The sequence below is a fragment of the Sylvia atricapilla genome, chromosome 2 (assembly GCF_009819655.1).
Source record: "Sylvia atricapilla isolate bSylAtr1 chromosome 2, bSylAtr1.pri, whole genome shotgun sequence".
In the NCBI taxonomy this organism is placed as follows: domain Eukaryota; kingdom Metazoa; phylum Chordata; class Aves; order Passeriformes; family Sylviidae; genus Sylvia; species Sylvia atricapilla.
In genome coordinates, this window is record NC_089141.1 from 35,001 (window position 1) to 50,342 (window position 15,342).

General features: G+C 53.1%; 3 protein-coding genes across 4 annotated transcripts in view; 1 reads left to right on the plus strand and 2 right to left on the minus strand.

Annotated features, from left to right (window-relative positions):
- The window catches only part of IL4I1 (interleukin 4 induced 1), a 5,649-nt gene extending 1,603 nt beyond the window's left edge, over window positions 1–4,046 (minus strand). Inside the window, exons 1-6 of the mRNA XM_066338308.1 lie at window positions 4,034–4,046; window positions 1,761–1,975; window positions 1,103–1,215; window positions 726–927; window positions 268–336; window positions 1–25 (exon numbers count right to left, since the gene is read on the minus strand). The exon at window positions 1–25 is cut by the window's left edge and continues 109 nt beyond it. Coding sequence (XP_066194405.1) covers window positions 1–25; window positions 268–336; window positions 726–927; window positions 1,103–1,215; window positions 1,761–1,975; window positions 4,034–4,046 — 637 coding nt within the window. The remainder of the gene's footprint in view (window positions 26–267; window positions 337–725; window positions 928–1,102; window positions 1,216–1,760; window positions 1,976–4,033) is intronic.
- Window positions 4,047–7,772: 3,726 nt separating this feature from the next.
- Window positions 7,773–10,176, plus strand: LOC136375203 (zinc finger protein CKR1-like). 2 transcript variants are annotated; one of them, XM_066340571.1, is made up of 2 exons: window positions 7,773–7,946; window positions 8,434–10,176. In XM_066340571.1, exons 1-2 carry the CDS (start codon window positions 7,859–7,861, stop codon window positions 9,747–9,749), a joined length of 1,404 nt encoding a protein of 467 aa, XP_066196668.1. In that variant the 5' UTR covers window positions 7,773–7,858; the 3' UTR covers window positions 9,750–10,176. The 2 variants fall into 2 exon arrangements, with proteins under 2 accessions (XP_066196668.1, XP_066196669.1); XM_066340572.1 differs by having other exon boundaries at window positions 8,437–10,176.
- A 631-nt stretch (window positions 10,177–10,807) lies between these two features.
- Window positions 10,808–14,372, minus strand: LOC136375206 (zinc finger protein 189-like). The gene is given in 4 exon segments (XM_066340574.1): window positions 10,808–12,145; window positions 12,257–12,876; window positions 13,593–13,691; window positions 14,027–14,372. Coding segments are annotated over 4 exon segments (2,073 nt in total). The 5' UTR covers window positions 14,115–14,372; the 3' UTR covers window positions 10,808–10,879.
- Between the last annotated feature and the right edge of the window lie 970 nt (window positions 14,373–15,342).

Below are 15,342 nucleotides of genomic sequence, written 5' to 3' on the forward strand. Positions count from 1 at the left end.
GCCCTCCCACCTTGATCAAATATTCCTGTAGATCCCAGGAGAACAGACACAGCCTGAGGTTGTTATCCCAGTTAGGGCTCCATTGGAGCGGTGCTGGCCCCTTTCTCAGCATTTTTAAAGTAGAAGGGATCATTTATTAGGGAAAAGCATCCAAAAGGTGACAGAGGATGGCCTTAGAGTGACACAGACAGACCCTTCTCAAAGCAGGAAGAACTGGGTAATTATCAAGATCTGGGATTAAATTTGCTTTCCAGCCCAAGCCATTACCTTGGTGGAGAAGGAGTCATGTTGAGCCAGATACTTCCTGCAATCAGTGGCCTGGAACTTCTTAAAAGCCTGGAGAAGAAACATCAATATTTTCACTGAAAAAAGATCCATTTCCCAAAGTGCTGCCCAAAATTATCTCAGGATGTCAGGGTTTGGTAACACCTGAAGCTTCTGGGCATCGAGTTTTGGGCAGCTGTGCCTTGGTGTGGCATTTTTTCTGCTCATCCAAGTCCTGGCGGACTCCTTCCAAAGGATTTCTTGTGGACAAAGAGGGGTTTTGCAACCACCTGCCCTTGTTTCTGAATGAGCCTCTCTGCTTTTCACTCCAAAAAGACCCTGTTCTTCCCCAGCTTAGGGCTGAGTCTTCCCCAGTTCACAGCCAAGTTTTCTCCAACTCCTGGCCAAGTCTTCCCCAACCCATCGTTCAGGTGAGAGGACACCATGGGAAAATCTTGTACCTTGTCCAGCACCTCCTGGTACAGTTGGCTGGCGCTCTTGCCCTTCTCCGATGGCTTCACCGTGTAATTCAGGATGTCGGGGTTCCTGTTCACCTCCTCAGCCCTGACCCGAGCACCCTTCAGAAAGTACCAGGTGTTGTTGTCCCTCTGGATGAAGGGATTTAGCTTCAGGTTGAACTGCCGGATGAATTCACGGACAAGCCTGGAAAAAGGGCAGAGTGATGGTGCCTTGAGCCTACAACCAAGCCCCCAACGCTGCCACCAAAGCATTTTGTCCCCTTGGCATTTACACTGAACCCCGGGGAAGCGATGCGGGTGATTCACTCCCCAAATTGGGCTGGTCCCTCACCTGCCCACAGAGGTGGACTCGCCCTCACCTGTGTTTGCCTGGCAGGCGCATGGCTCCCAGCTCCACGTACCAGTCCTGTCCCTCGGGACGGTACGTCCGGATCCGGCCCCCGACCCTGCCGCTCTTCTCCAGAATGGTAACCTAAAAAACCGGGTGGAGATCAAAAGTGTTTGGGAAATGGCTTGTTTGAAGTGAAACACTCCCAAAACAAGGTCCAGAGGGTGGGACAGATCCCCTTCGGATGACAAATGAAGCACCTGTTGATCCAAACCCTTCTCTGTTGGCAAAGAAACCTCTGCCTATGGGGCAGTTTCTCATTTCCCAACTCCTGGGTTGCATTTGGGCACCAGCTCCAGTGAGAAGGTTCTCACGGTGGTTCAGGATCAAACAGGGCTTTGAAAGCAGCAGTCATCTGTCCCTCCATGCCTTAGAAACCCTCTTTGAGACTCACAGGCGCCTTGGGACAGTTTGGAAACCCCTGGAATTTCTGCTGCCCTTAAGACAGAATGCAAAGGGCTCGTTTGAGTCACAGGAACCAATGTCAGGGGAAATCACTGCAGAAAAATCTCCTTCCCTTCCTTCTTCCACCATTGTGGTTGACACACTGCACTTCCTTTTCCCTCACCAGCCTGGAAGACCTTTAGAGGAGGGAAACACGCCCAAGGAGAATTTTGTGGAATTCCCACCGTGTGCCCAGCGTCCCGGAGCAGTTTGGCCGCCGTCAGCCCACCAATCCCCGCGCCCACCACCACCACGTGTGCCGGATGAGCCGCGGGCTCCAGCCCGTCCTGGACAATCCCCAGCAGCTCCTTGTAGTCCCGGTCATGGAGACAATACTCAGGAAAGCACGGGAAGCGCTTGGCACTCAGGAGACCTGCGAGCAGGATGATTTGGAGGAGGACTGCGGAGGGGAGAAGAGAAGAAAGAAGAAAGAAGAAAGAAGAAAGAAGAGGAGAGGAGAGGAGAGGAGAGGAGAGGAGAGGAGAGGAGAGGAGAGGAGAGGAGAGGAGAGGAGAGGAGAGGAGAGGAGAGGAGAGGAGAGGAGAGGAGAGGAGAGGAGAGGAGAGGAGGAGGAGAGGAGAGGAGAGGAGAGGAGAGGAGAGGAGAGGAGAGGAGAGGAGAGGAGAGGAGAGGAGAGGAGAGGAGAGGAGAGGAGAGGAGAGGAGAGGAGAGGAGAGGAGAGGAGAGGAGAGGAGAGGAGAGGAGAGGAGAGGAGAGGAGAGGAGAGGAGAGGAGAGGAGAGGAGAGGAGAGGAGAAGAAAAAGAGAAGAACATGGCGTTAGCACTCAAGGTCATTCCTTATGGCACAGACTGGCTCAATGGATGTTGGTATCCAAGACCTAAAAAGAGGAACTGAGGTGGTTGTGAAATCCCTGGCACCAGCAGGTCCATCATGGAAGGCGTCAAGGAATGTCACTGATGGCAATTCCCATTTTTAAAGAGAAATCAACCCATAGATGTTTTTTTAGTTCTCCACATTCATGTTCCGCTTGTACAGCTGCTGTGATGAATTCCCCAAATGACTTTGACCTCCTTAGAATAAGCTCCAAAGCTTCCAAGAACAGTAATTAGCGTCACTCATGTCCAAAGAATGGAGGCACCTCGTTGTCCCCAGTGACCTTTCCCATACCTGGCTAATTCTGGGAGTTTTTATGTGAAGGGTGGGAGGAAAAGACAGGATTGGGCGAATGGACCTGATGAAGACTTGCACAGACAGGAGAGATAAAGTTTCACAGAAGGATGGATGGATTAGAGGGATGAAGAGAGAAAGGATTTATCTTCTTTAAAATTCCCCAATTAAAAAAAAATCTACTTAATTTTAGAGAAGAGAATTTTACTTTCATTTAAAATTCCCTCTTCTAAAATCTCCTCCTTTAAAATCCCCTCCTTTTAAAAATCCCTCTCAATTTAAAATTCTCTCCTTTAAAAATCATTGCGCCTTCGAGATCCCCACAGGGATCAGCAAACAGACCTAAAACGACCATTTCCACCAGAACAGACACAACGTTATTTAACTTTGTCACAGTGAAGGGAAATTTGGGTTGAGAACCACACTCCGTCCTGTTCCCCATCCCCCTTGGGATTTTTCTAGTTTTGGTTTCTGTTTTTCAAAATTACTAAAGAGCAACTTTAATTTTCTTTTCCTTCTCCCAAGTGCTGCCATTTTTCTTCCAGGAAACAAAAAATCAAAAAGTTTTGGAAACCTTATTCTGGGTAATTCTCACTGCTGGAAAATCCTGGGAATTGTGGTAGTTTTTGGGGTGTGGGGTTTTTTTGGGTTTTTTGGGTTTTTTTGTTTGTTTCCCCTGGAGCAGCCCCAGATCTGTGACAGATCTGGAATGGATCTGCCAGGAATCCACCTCGGAGACTTGATCATGCAACACCTGACGCAGGTGTTTCAACAGCCCCTTGAGTTGATTTTACACTCATCATTCATGAGTGTAAAAAATATAATATCTGCTCCAGTTGTCCTGTTAACAACGGGATAAGTTTGGATTGACCTGCCCTGATCACAGAATCATCACAGCTGGATTGGAAAAAAACTTGTGGACCATTTGGGAGATCCTGTTTGGAGATCAGAGCAAATACCCTGGGACCAGCTCTTGGAGGTGTCGGCTGGAGCTCCACCTTCCATCAGGTGTTTTTGGGAAGATGTGGAGACTGGAGGCATCCTCCAGGATGGCTCTCAGAGACTCCAAGCTCATGCCTGTGTTTTCTGAAAAAAAACCAGGATCATCCCATGCCCCAGATTGGAAGGGAGGTCTCCCCCTGCCCACCGTGTCCAGAGCTCCAGGTGACCATGGAATAATCCAGCTGGAAAAAAAGAGAGGTTTGTGGCCGTGCTCTTGGGAGATGGCAAAGAGATGGAACCAAAACACCAAACCCACACATCAAAGATGAAAGAAAACCAGGAAAAAAACTCACTGAGAGCTCAGGATTGTGGGGAGGAGCCACTCACCAGTTCCAGTCATCGCTCCAGGAAGAAGATGAATCCTCTGCTGAGATTGGAATTCATTTTATACACTGGCTTAGGGGGAAAAAAAAAGGAACCCAGCGCTTCCAAAAAAACCCTCTGCCAATCAGTGCTACCCGGAAGGAGTGAAGTGGGATTTGTCATTAGGAGGGGAACCAACAATTGAGCAGAGTCAGTTCCTCTGCTGGTGTTTTTTTTTCCCACCCTTTACTCACTGGGGTGAAGCCACCAGTCCACTGCATGTCTTGGGATGTTCCATGTTTACCCCAACACGGTGACCGCACCCTGCTCCACCAAAAGCAGACATTTCCCAGAAGAGGACAATGAGGTTAGGGGTTTTTTTTCCTGGTATTGCACAAAGCCCTCTGAAAGCTAAATAACCATCATGGGAAACCTTCTGAACCCTGGGGACACCTCGAGCTAGCATTCAAAAAATAATTTCAGGGATGAAAATGAGCATTTCCAGGGAAAATTCATCTACTGGATGCTCTTGGGTGTTGACAATTTTGCCTTGATCTTGCATCCATTAAAACAGAGGAGATGAAGAATTCTTTGAGTGGGAAGGAGACCTTAAAGATCATCCAGAACTCTGCTGAAATGGCAAAAATTTGGTCTTTTTCTAGAACTGAGACAAGCATTTTTTCCGGAATAGAGACCTTGATCTTGCCAAAGCATCATAAACTCATCTGAGGAACCATCTCTTTATTCTTGGACGGAGACCTCAAATCTCCTGCTTGGAGCCAACACCCTCATTGGGCTTTATCCTGTTCAATCACCACAAAACTGTGGGGTTTCACTAAATACGATCATAAAATATCTCAGGATGGAGGAACATTCAGTCCAACAAAATTTAGGTAGAATTTTGGAGATTCATGTCCAGGGTCTTTGTGGATTGCGTTTATGGGATCTCCTGGTTTAGCTGGAATTGTGACATGGAAACTGGGGGCTTGTGGTGCTGTGTTCAAGGAATCCCCTCAGGAGAAGCCATGATGTGGGTTTTGCCCAGAATTTTGCTTTTTGGTGGAGCGGGGTGGGAGGGGGGGTCTTGTTGTAGTTCCTGCAGGATTCCCAATAACCACATTCCTGGTTGTAAAGGTTTGTAAGTAAACCAGTGGGGGAAATTATTCCCACACAAATACCTTCGAGAGATTTTAAGTCATAGTTATGATTTAATACAAAAATTACAATAAATGCAATGAATACAGAAAATGGCTTAAAACCACAAAGTCAGTGCAGCCTGGTCCCTGTGAGTCAGGGTGGTGGTCACAGACTGATTCAGCAGTAGTTTCAGTGCAGTTGAAATTATGTTTGCAGTCTTAACTGGTGACCCTGTGGAACTTTTGCCCCTGCTCTGGATCCATCCATAGTGTTGATGGTGTCCCAGCACTTAGACCCTGAGATTGTACGTGGTCAGATTCAGGGGGTACGTCCCCCAGAGTGGGGAATTTCACAACGGAATGGTGCAATCCTGTGAGTTATAGGATGCTTTTGGAGCCCCTGATGTTTCTTGCAGCTGTGAGCTCATGACGGCAGGGACAATTCCTGGTTAAAATTGTGTGACACCTTAGGAAACTTTCTTTCCAAGAAAGACTGAAAAACTGAAGGTGTTTCTTGATTTTGTTTTCATCTTTGGAGCATGTCTCCGTTTAAGAAAATCCACCTGTTGGATTGAAAAAAGGTAAAAGTATCATTTTTTGGAGAAAAAACCTCCTTGGTTTGTGTCTAGTTTTATGTTTCGTGATTTGTGGTGTGCTGGTTGTTCCCCTGTGAGGTGTCAATGCCCAACTTCCAAAACCACACATTTTCTCCACATGGAATAACAAATCCCGAGGGATTTGGGAATTGCACAATGAAACTGGCTGGGATACACGTTCCCAGAAACAGCAGAGAGTTTGGAGTGAAGGCAGATAATTTCACATTGTCCTGATTAATGGACCTGGATTAACGCGTGTCCCAACAAGATGCTTTGTGATCAACCACAATGACAGGGATTTATTTTCTGGGCATCAGCAATCCACCTGTTGCAAAAGTTGTCCCTCCCATCTTCCTGCTCCCATCTGCTGATTTCCTGTAGGTTACAGGAAAGTGAGTTTCTGCCTGGCACCCGTTGCATCACAAGGCAGGAAGTCAGTGGGTGGGAGAAGAGATGGTTATTTCTTTCCAAATTGCTGTTTTCTGATTTTAAGATTGACTTTTTGTGATGGAAGGAGTGGCAAAAAAAGTGGGATTTCATTCCACATATTGTGCGGGACATCATGCATGTGTTGGAGAGCACTTGGAATGGAGGAGGTTGTCCACCTGGGAGTGTTTCCCTGTGGAGATGAAAAAAAGACCGCGTATGTAAAGCACAGGGAGGGAAAACCCCGTGTGGATTTATTAATGAGGTAATTAGCCTTAATGAGTCTCTGGGCCGGCAGGCACAGGGTGGAGAGGTGCGGGCAGTTCCTAATGAGGAAAGATGCCATTTCAAAGCATTTTCTTGTCCTTCACTTTCTGCTTGCCAAGAGGATTCCCAGGATACACGTCTTGCATGTACTCGTGCAGCTCTGAGGCAAAACTCTTGGGACTGGAGGGATAATTCAAGAAATGAATGCACCAGGAAGGAGCTCCTTGGATGAAACTGTGCAAAACTGGGGTTCTCTTCATGGGAAGGATGTGGAGCTGATGGTGGAAGTCCAGAGGGGTTGTTATAAGCAGCTCACCTGCAGTTTTGAGGGAAGAAAAACCACTTATTTTTCACTGGAAAACACCATCAGGGCTACTCTTCCTAGTGGAAAACACAAATTTCTTCCTGCCTGCTGCTGATTGGGACCCAGCAGTTTCCCCTCTCTCACCTGGCGGGGGGGGGGGGGGGGCGGATTCCAAGGGAACCCTTCCACATTCCCAACACTCGAACCTGCTCCTGCCATCCCAATCTCCCCAGCAGAGCCTCCAGCAGGGTCCTCAAACCCTCTGGGTACCAACCGCGGGGACAATGCGGGTGACAGAGCAGGAGCACGGGGTGGGGGGAAGCGGCGGTCACGCCTGTTTCCCCGGTTCCCAACGATCTGGGGGAGGTTTGGGGACGGGTCTGAGATCGGGCTGCCTCTAGAGGGCTCCGGGTAAGCGGAGCTGATGCTCAGCCTCTCCCTTCTCTCCCGGATACCGGCTCGGGTTTCCGGAGCGCGGCCGTGCTCGGCATCGCCTCCATTGTGTGCTGCTGGGGGAGGTTTTGTGAGCGCGGGGCTGCGGAGGGGCTCCGGCCATCGCCCCCTCCCTGCCTGGGGAGCCTCAGCGTGGGCACGGGGGTCGCTTCCCCCGAGGAAACTTCCCTGTGGAAGCAGTTTCGGGCTCGGCCGGCCGAGGAGCCGGGGACGGCAGGTAACGGGGTGAAAGAGGAGCAGAGACGTGGTTGGGCTCCCAGCGGGGCTGGAGAGGACAGGGGGGCACGTTCCCGGCAGCAGCAGCTCCTTTGGGGAGAGGATAAGAGATATGGCAGGATGGAGAGGAAGCCCTGGGCTCCGCAGGGAAGGGGATGCTCCCGGGATACAGCGGCCTGGGAACCGGGAGGCAGAGACTGCTGTGGGATGGGGTCTGCCGGAAAGGCGAGGGGGCAGAGCAGGGTTGCTCTGGGGATGCTCAGGATTAGTCCTGGATGTGAAAACCCGACATTCCTCGAAGTGACCACAGGAAAAGCATCAAATCTCGGACAGGAAGTGCGGGGGGTGGGTGGGGGGGAATTCCTTGATTTCAAGGGATTTGTCCTCCCTGCAGGGGATTTTGGGGAGCCCCAAGGGAGGAATCTGCATTGTCGCGGTGCTTCCCCCTGCCATGGAGCCGTGGGTGCTGCTGGATCCGCGGCAGAAGGCCCTGTACCTCGACGTGATGCACGAGAGCTATGAGACTCTCATGTCCCTGGGTAAGGACACCCCAGAAATCTCTCTTTCCTTGTTATATACCCCCCTATCCTTTCCTTGCTCCAAGCAAAGCAGTTTGGCAAGAGGGGTGGAGGGATCTGGGCAAATTTCCAGGGGGATTTCCCCAAGCCCCAGCCCTCTCCTTAATTCTTTTTCTTCAGGAAAATGTTATTGATCTCTCCTAATTTAAATTGAAAATTCTGGCACCGGGGTGCCCTTAGCATCTTCACATTTCCAGTTCAAACTGGGATCAGGTCCCTGTTGTATCCCTCTTCCTCCTCTCTGGGAGAGCAAGACTTTAAAGAGGAATCCTGTTCTCTGCCCCAATCAGTGTCATGACCTTCCCTTTTCCTCCTTCTTCTGTTTCCCAGAAGGTCAGGGGATAGGGAGTGAAAAGGTGAAATTCTTAAGGAGAATCTTGTTGCTACTCCATTGTTTTAAATCCTGCTCCTCACGCTTTCACCTTTTCCTGCTTCTCCCCTTTCCCAGCAGCTCAGGGGCTGGTGAGTGAAAAAGCAGCAGAGAACGGAGCATTGGAGAGCAGTCCTGGGCTCGGACCGCACTCATCCCGCAGCCTGGAGCAGGAGAAGCCCCTTGGCTCCAACAGGCGCAAAGCAAAGCGCCCAGACAAAGCCGTGCTTCCTGGGAACCCCAAACTCACCGCGCTCCCCAAACTCGGCTGTGTCAAACCCCTGCGTGGAAAAGGACCAGCCCGGGAGCGGCCCTTTGGCTGCGCCGACTGCGGGAAGAGCTTCCCGTGGGCGTCACACCTGGAGCGGCACCGGCGCGTCCACACGGGCGAGCGGCCCTTCGGCTGCCCTGAGTGCGGTGAGACCTACAGCCAGAGCTCGCACCTGCTGCAGCACCGCCGCACCCATGCCAGTGACCGTCCCCACAAGTGTGGCGACTGCGGGAAGCGCTTCGCCGTCGCAGCCGAGCTGGCGGCCCACGGCCGTGGCCACGCCGCCGACAAACCCCACAAGTGCGGGGACTGCGGGAAGGGCTTTGTGTGGGCATCACACCTGGAGCGGCACCGGCGTGTCCACACCGGCGAGAAGCCCTTCGAGTGCACTGAGTGCGGCGAGTCCTTCAGCCAGGCCTCGCACCTTGCCAAGCACCGCCGCAGCCACACGGGCGAGCGGCCGCACCGCTGCCCAGCCTGCGGGAAGACCTTCTGCCAGAGCTCCGACCTGGCGCGGCACCGCCGCACACACCTGGGCAGAAGGCCCCTGCGCTGTGGGGACTGTGGGAAGCTGTTCCGGGTGGGGCCAGCCCTGGCGCGGCACCAGCGGTGCCATCACCGGGAGCACTCGCACCGCTGCCCCGACTGCGGGAAGGGCTTTGTGTGGGCATCTCACCTGGAGCGGCACCGGCGTGTCCACACAGGCGAGCGACCGTTCCCCTGCAGCAGCTGCGGCGAGCGCTTCACCCAGAAGGTTCATCTGCTGCAGCACCGCAAGACCCACTCGCCAGAGAGGCCCTACAAGTGCGGCGACTGTGGAAAGCGCTTTGGGGAAGCCCCTCCGTTCCTGGTGCACCAGCGAGGCCATGCTGCGCACAAGAGCTACACCTGCGGCGACTGCGGGAAGGGCTTTGCCTGGCCGTCCCACCTGGAGCGGCACCGCCGTGTTCACACCGGTGAGAAGCCCTTCAAGTGCCCTGAGTGCGGCGAGGCTTTCAGCCAGGGCTCGCACCTCACCAAGCACCGCCGCAGCCACCTCCCCAAGGCCGTGGTGCTGTCGCCCCTTGCCAGGACACGGCTTGTTGGGGACATGACTGGAGCTGCCAGCAGTGAGGACCCCTAAGGACTGAGAGTCCCCTTGGTGAGATGGATGTGGATAGACAACCTAAGGGAAAATTTGTCTTGGGGACACTGAGTGACACTTGAAGGGCACTGGGGTGGGTGGCAGGGGTGCTCTGTTGTGGCACAGGGTGAGATTTATCTGTCCTGGTGTCTCCCCACAGCAGTGGGTGTGAACATTGCACCTGCTGCAGTCCAGACCCCAGAAAAAGAACAACCTGGGGCAGGAGGAGCCTATTCCCAAAGGAAATGGCACTTAGCTCCATCAGGGAAGGGTGGGGGAATGGTTCTGATGTGAAAATCCAGTGGTGTTGTGCCCACTTTGTGCTACCAGTGGGTAGGAGAAGGAGACAGAGGGGGCAAGATGCTCAGGGTGAGCAGGAGGTGCTGCCACAGGGCAGGAATAAACTGGGAGCCCTGCACCTCATGGACACCTGTGTCTCTGTGCTCTGACCCTCGGCTCTGATGCTTTCCCTGCTCCAGGGAGGAAACCCCATGAGCACTTTCTTCCCCAGAGACAAAACCACACGGACACACATGGAGGGGTTTTGCTTTTTGGCTCAGCTACCTTCTACTTTATTAACTGTCACTCCAAGCCCAGGAAACCTGGCCTGGCTTCTCCAGCATTCCCACCTTAATGCATCCCAACCTGCCCTTTGTACAACACCAGCAGAGTCTGGGGAGGTCCCAGCAGTGCTGGTGAGGACTGCAGGTCCCCAGGGCTCTTTTCTGAGCTGTTTGGCCCCAAAAATCTCCAGGGAAAGGGGTTCCCTGTGTGCTTTCACCCTGCCATGCACCCAAGTTGTGCCCCCCCCTTTTACTCTCCTATGAGTAGGGCAGAAGATGAGGAGAGTTATAGGAAAAGTGTCTCCCCACCACCCCAAATAATATCCACCTCTCTCCAAATCCACCCTCAGCCTCTCCATCCCTCCTCTCCTGTCTCCCCCCCAACCCCTCCTGCCCCTCCCTGTGCCCCTTTCCCACTGCTTCAGCCCATATCCCCACTCAGACCCTCATTCCAGGGTATCCTGCAACTCCCAAGCCCTTTCCCATCCTGGGACAGTATGCCCCTCCCACCTTGGCTGTGGGGTGTCCCTAAAAGTGGAGGGGGACCCTGAGTACCCCAGCCCTACCTCAGGAGCTGGGAGGAGGAAGGGACACCCAGGACTGTGGTGGGGCCGCGGCATCGCTTTGTCGGGTGTCCCCCTCCCCAGGCCTCCACACCCCAGTGAGGGGCAGGAGAGCTTTGGCCACCCGGTCCCTGGGCACTGCAGAGGGGGAAGGCATGGGATGCATCTACAAAGCAGAGCTGGGCTCCTGAGGCCAGAGCTCAAGGGGTGTGGTTGTCTCACCTCCTTGTTCACCCTCCCACCACATGGGTGGCAGCAGGGACAGTGGGCTGCGGGTGCCGGCACTGTGCAGGCGCTGATGGGCCACCAGGGCCGTGCCAAGGCCAAAGGCTTTGCCGCACTCGGCGCACACATGGCGCTTCTCGGGGTCGCGCTGGACGTGGGCACGTTGGTGCCGGTTGCGGTGGGAGCTGCGGCCGAAGCGCTTCCCGCAGTGGGCGCAGGAGAAGGGCTTCTCCCCAGTGTGTGTGCGCTGGTGCCGGTCGTAGTGGGAGCTCCAGGAGAAGCCCTTCCCACAGAGTCCACACTGGTACGGCTTCTCGCCGCGGTGCAGCCGCCGGTGCCGCTCCAGCCCGGCCAGGGAGCTGAAGCCTTTCCCACACTCGAGGCAGGCGTGGGGTCGGCCAGGCTGGGCACCGTGGGTGCGCAGGTGTGCCAGCAGCGTGGAGCTGACGGCGAAGCTCTTGCCGCAGTCGCCACAGCGGAAGGGTCGATCACCCGTGTGCACTCGCCGGTGCCGCTCCAGGTGGGAGCTCACAGCGAAGCTGCGCCCGCACTCCCCGCAGCAGAATGGCTTCTCCCCAGTGTGCACACGGCGGTGCCGCTCCAAGTGTGACACCCAGCCGAAGCTCTTCCCGCACGCCTCGCATGGGTACGGTTTGGTCGCTTCCTCTCTAGCCAGTGTGGCACTGTCAGCATTGCTGCTCGGCTGTATGTGGCAGTGCCGGTGCTTGGCCAGGGCTGTGCTGCAGTGGAAGCGGCGTGGGCAGTCTGGGCAGGGGTGCAGCCTCTCGGAGCCATGCACACGCCGGTGCTTGAGCAGGCCGGAGCTGTTGCTGAAGTACTTCCCACACTGCTTGCAGCGGTGGGGCTGCGGCACAGGGTTGGTGCCAGGCAGCGGGGTCTGTGTGCCCTTGTGCTTGAAGCGCTGCGGGTCTGTCTGGTGGTTGAGGCTCTTCCCGCAGTCGGCACATTTCTGGGGGGCCGGCGGTGGCTCCTCTTCTGCCTCCACACCCTCCTCATCCCCGATGGCGACCGGCGACACCCCTGGCTCCACCCCGGTGACATCCCCGGTGGCGACCTCCTCATCCCCAGCTGTGACCGGTGACATCCCCGGCTCCACCCCGGTGACATCCCTGGTGGTGACCTCCTCATCCCCGACTGTGGTGATGTGGGTGCGCATATGTCGGTCGAGGTGAGAGCTCCAGGCGAAGGCCCGCCCGCACTCGGTGCACTGGAAGGGCTTCTCGCCGGTGTGGATGCGGCGGTGCCGCTCCAGGTGGGAACTCCAGGCGAAGGCCTTACCGCACACGCCGCACTCAAAGGGCTTCCCACCCAGGTGGCTCTTCTGGTGCCGAGCCAACGCCGCAGCGTCTGCGAAGCTGCGGCCGCACCGGGGGCAGCGGTGGGGCCGAGCGGCACCGGGCGCGTGGGTGCGCTGGTGCGGGAGCAGCGAGGAGCTGACGCTGAAGCGGCGCCCGCACTCGGGGCAGCCGTAGGGCCGCTCGCCCGTGTGCACGCGCCGGTGGATGGTGAGGTCGGAGCGCTGGATGAAGCCCTTCCCGCAGTCGGGACACACGTGTGGGCGGTCGCCACTGTGGATTTTCCGGTGCTTCGCCAGGGCTGATTTGTGGCTGAAGGTCTTTCTGCACTCGCTGCAGGTGTTGGCAGCGTGGTTGTCCCTCCAGCTCGCAGGAAGCTGAGGGTGCTCCTTGTCTGTGTTGGGCTTTTCCTCAGCAGGTTTTTCCTGAGGCACTTCCTGCCCTGCTCCTGCTCCGTGCTCTGTAGGCAGAGAGAGCCAGACACAAAAGAAAGCAAAAAAATAAAGTCCCTAATGAATGTGCTGAGTTGGAAACTTTCCTTTATTTGTCATTCCTTTGTTCAATGCTGAAGACACTTTGGGATCACTCCAGCAAAAGTATTAAAAGTTTGAATTATTTACCTATTTTAGCAGAAAAAGGAATTAGCACTCATTGCCTCACCAGGTTGTTGTCTTCATTAATTAACATTCTATCTTCTATTGGTTATTGATTTCTCTCTTCTCACACTGATTATCCACATTTCCCCCTTTTTTATTACCTATTTTCTGGAATGGACATCTCTTGTTTATGTGAGGTGTCTTTGTATTTTATAAATTCTGCATTTCTGGTGCTCAGTTCTCACCAGAAAATTTCTCTCCCAGGTTTTGTTAAGTTCCTCCTCTAGGTCTGAGAGCAGTGTCCTAAACTTCTAATCTGTTTTTCTAATCCAGAGTTTGCCCATCATCCTTCCTATTTCATGAATTAAATCTCTTCTCAACATTTTCCCCCACTGCTCCACAGGCTCCTTTTTCAACAGATACAAGTTGTTAGGTAATTCCAGGCCTGGGAACACAAGGAGGTGGTGGGAAAAAGAAAATGAAGGGTGAATCCTTCTCATTTTTATTTCACCTGCTTTAGGAAGGGATGGGCAGCAGGAAAACTCCTCCTGCATGAGCAAGAGCAGGATGGGAGCCTCACCTGCAGGCAGGGTATCCCGGGATATGTGAAGATCCAGGGCTGTCGCTTCCTCCCCATGGTCCAGGTGGGACAACAGGTCAGGCTTGGAAATGGGGAATTCTGAGAAACAGAATTTGTCATGCCCAGAGCTTGAACTTGTGGGGAAAACCGGAGTTTCCCCAGGTGTAAAAAGAGGGTTTAGTGATTTTTTTTCTAAAAAAAAAATAATGGAAAAGTTGATTCCCACTGCTTCTCCTGCCTTTCCTCATCCTCCTTGGGGGGCAGTGGGTGGGTGAGCCAAATCATTCATTATTTATTATTATTATTCCTGGAAGATGGGTTGGAAAAAGAGAGATTTGCAGGTGTGGCCCCGTCCTGCCCCCCCTTGCATCCCAACAAGGTGAAACATCCATCCCAGCCCCAAATTTTCCTCTGGGGAGGGGAGGGCTTCTCACCCAGTGCCATCAGTGTCTCGTAGCTCTCCTGCATCACATCGCGATACAGAGCTCTCTGTCGTGGGTCCAGCACCACATAGGGCTCCATGGCCAGACTCTGGGAACCCAGAAGGGAAGATCAGGCACTGAAAATTTAATGGATAATTATTCCCTAATAAGCCAATGGCAAGGCCAAGCTGGATCACGGTGTGGGACAGGTGGTGAACAAACCTGTCCATCCTTATGCCCCACAATCCTGCAGGAAATTCCCACCTTTTGCCCCTATTGCTTCAGGAATTTTCCTTTATTTCCAAAAATTAATAGACAGGAAGAAGCTGAAAGGGAAAACAGAAGTACAATGATTCCTTAAAAACATTTAAAAAAAAAAAAAAAAAAAAGTAAAGGGATAAAATGCCTCCCAGGAAGAACAAGTTTCTCTCATCTGAAGACAAGGCTCTGCTGAGAGATCTGGATCCTAAAATTAATTTTCACCCAAATTTTACCCATACAGCACATTCTCAGTGTACCAAACCCTGGGTGCTCATCCCCAGAATCTAGGAATGCCTTTCCAAAGAATTCTGTCACAAATTTTCCAGATCATCCCCAAACCCCCACAGCAATCGCTCCTCCTGCCCGCAAAGGATAAATCACCCCATGACTTCCCCATTATCCTCTGAGCCTTATGTGAAAAGCTGGAGTTTTTCCGGCTGTAGGAAAAGCATTTGATGCTTTCCTTTACAAAAATCATGGAAAAACAAAATTCCGATTGCTCCCCTTACCCTTCCTCCTCCTCAGGAAGCAGCAGGTTTGTAAGGATCCCAGTTATTAATTTAATTTTTATTAATTAATTATTATTCCTGAAGAACAGATTGGAAGAGGGTGGATTTGCAGGTTCTGAATGACTTACTGATGGTGGGAATAAACGCCCGATTTCCAGCACGGATCCCTCCCGCTATTTTCCCCTTATTTTTACGTTTTGGAGCCCCCACCAGCGTCTCATGCTGCTTCATTTATTCCTCGGCGTTTTGCCATCCTGCTAAAACAAATGGAAGTAAAGGGGTCGACACATCCAAAGGAAATTCCCCGAGAGGGAAGGACAACGGGGTGGCTTTTGGGGTGGGGGAGTGTTGGGATTTTTTTATCATTTTTTCCCCTTCCCTGGGACTGGAGAGAGGAAAATCCAGGACCCTGCGGAGTGGATGGAGGAGGGAAGAACGGGGATGGGGAAAACAAGCCATTTTTTCTGCCTTTTTTTTCCACGTCCCAACCCGAATCTCCCCGTTACCTGCAGGTCCGGTTCGGGAGGTGCTGTCGGCAAAGCCCCCCGCCTTTTTTTT

Bases quoted from the DNA above. Each gene is read 5' to 3' on its own strand.
- LOC136375203 (XM_066340571.1), top strand. From the start codon at position 7,859: ATGGAGCCGTGGGTGCTGCTGGATCCGCGGCAGAAGGCCCTGTACCTC. The intron at 7,947-8,433 runs GTAAGGACACCC...CCCCTTTCCCAG, and splicing joins TGAGACTCTCATGTCCCTGG to CAGCTCAGGGGCTGGTGAGT.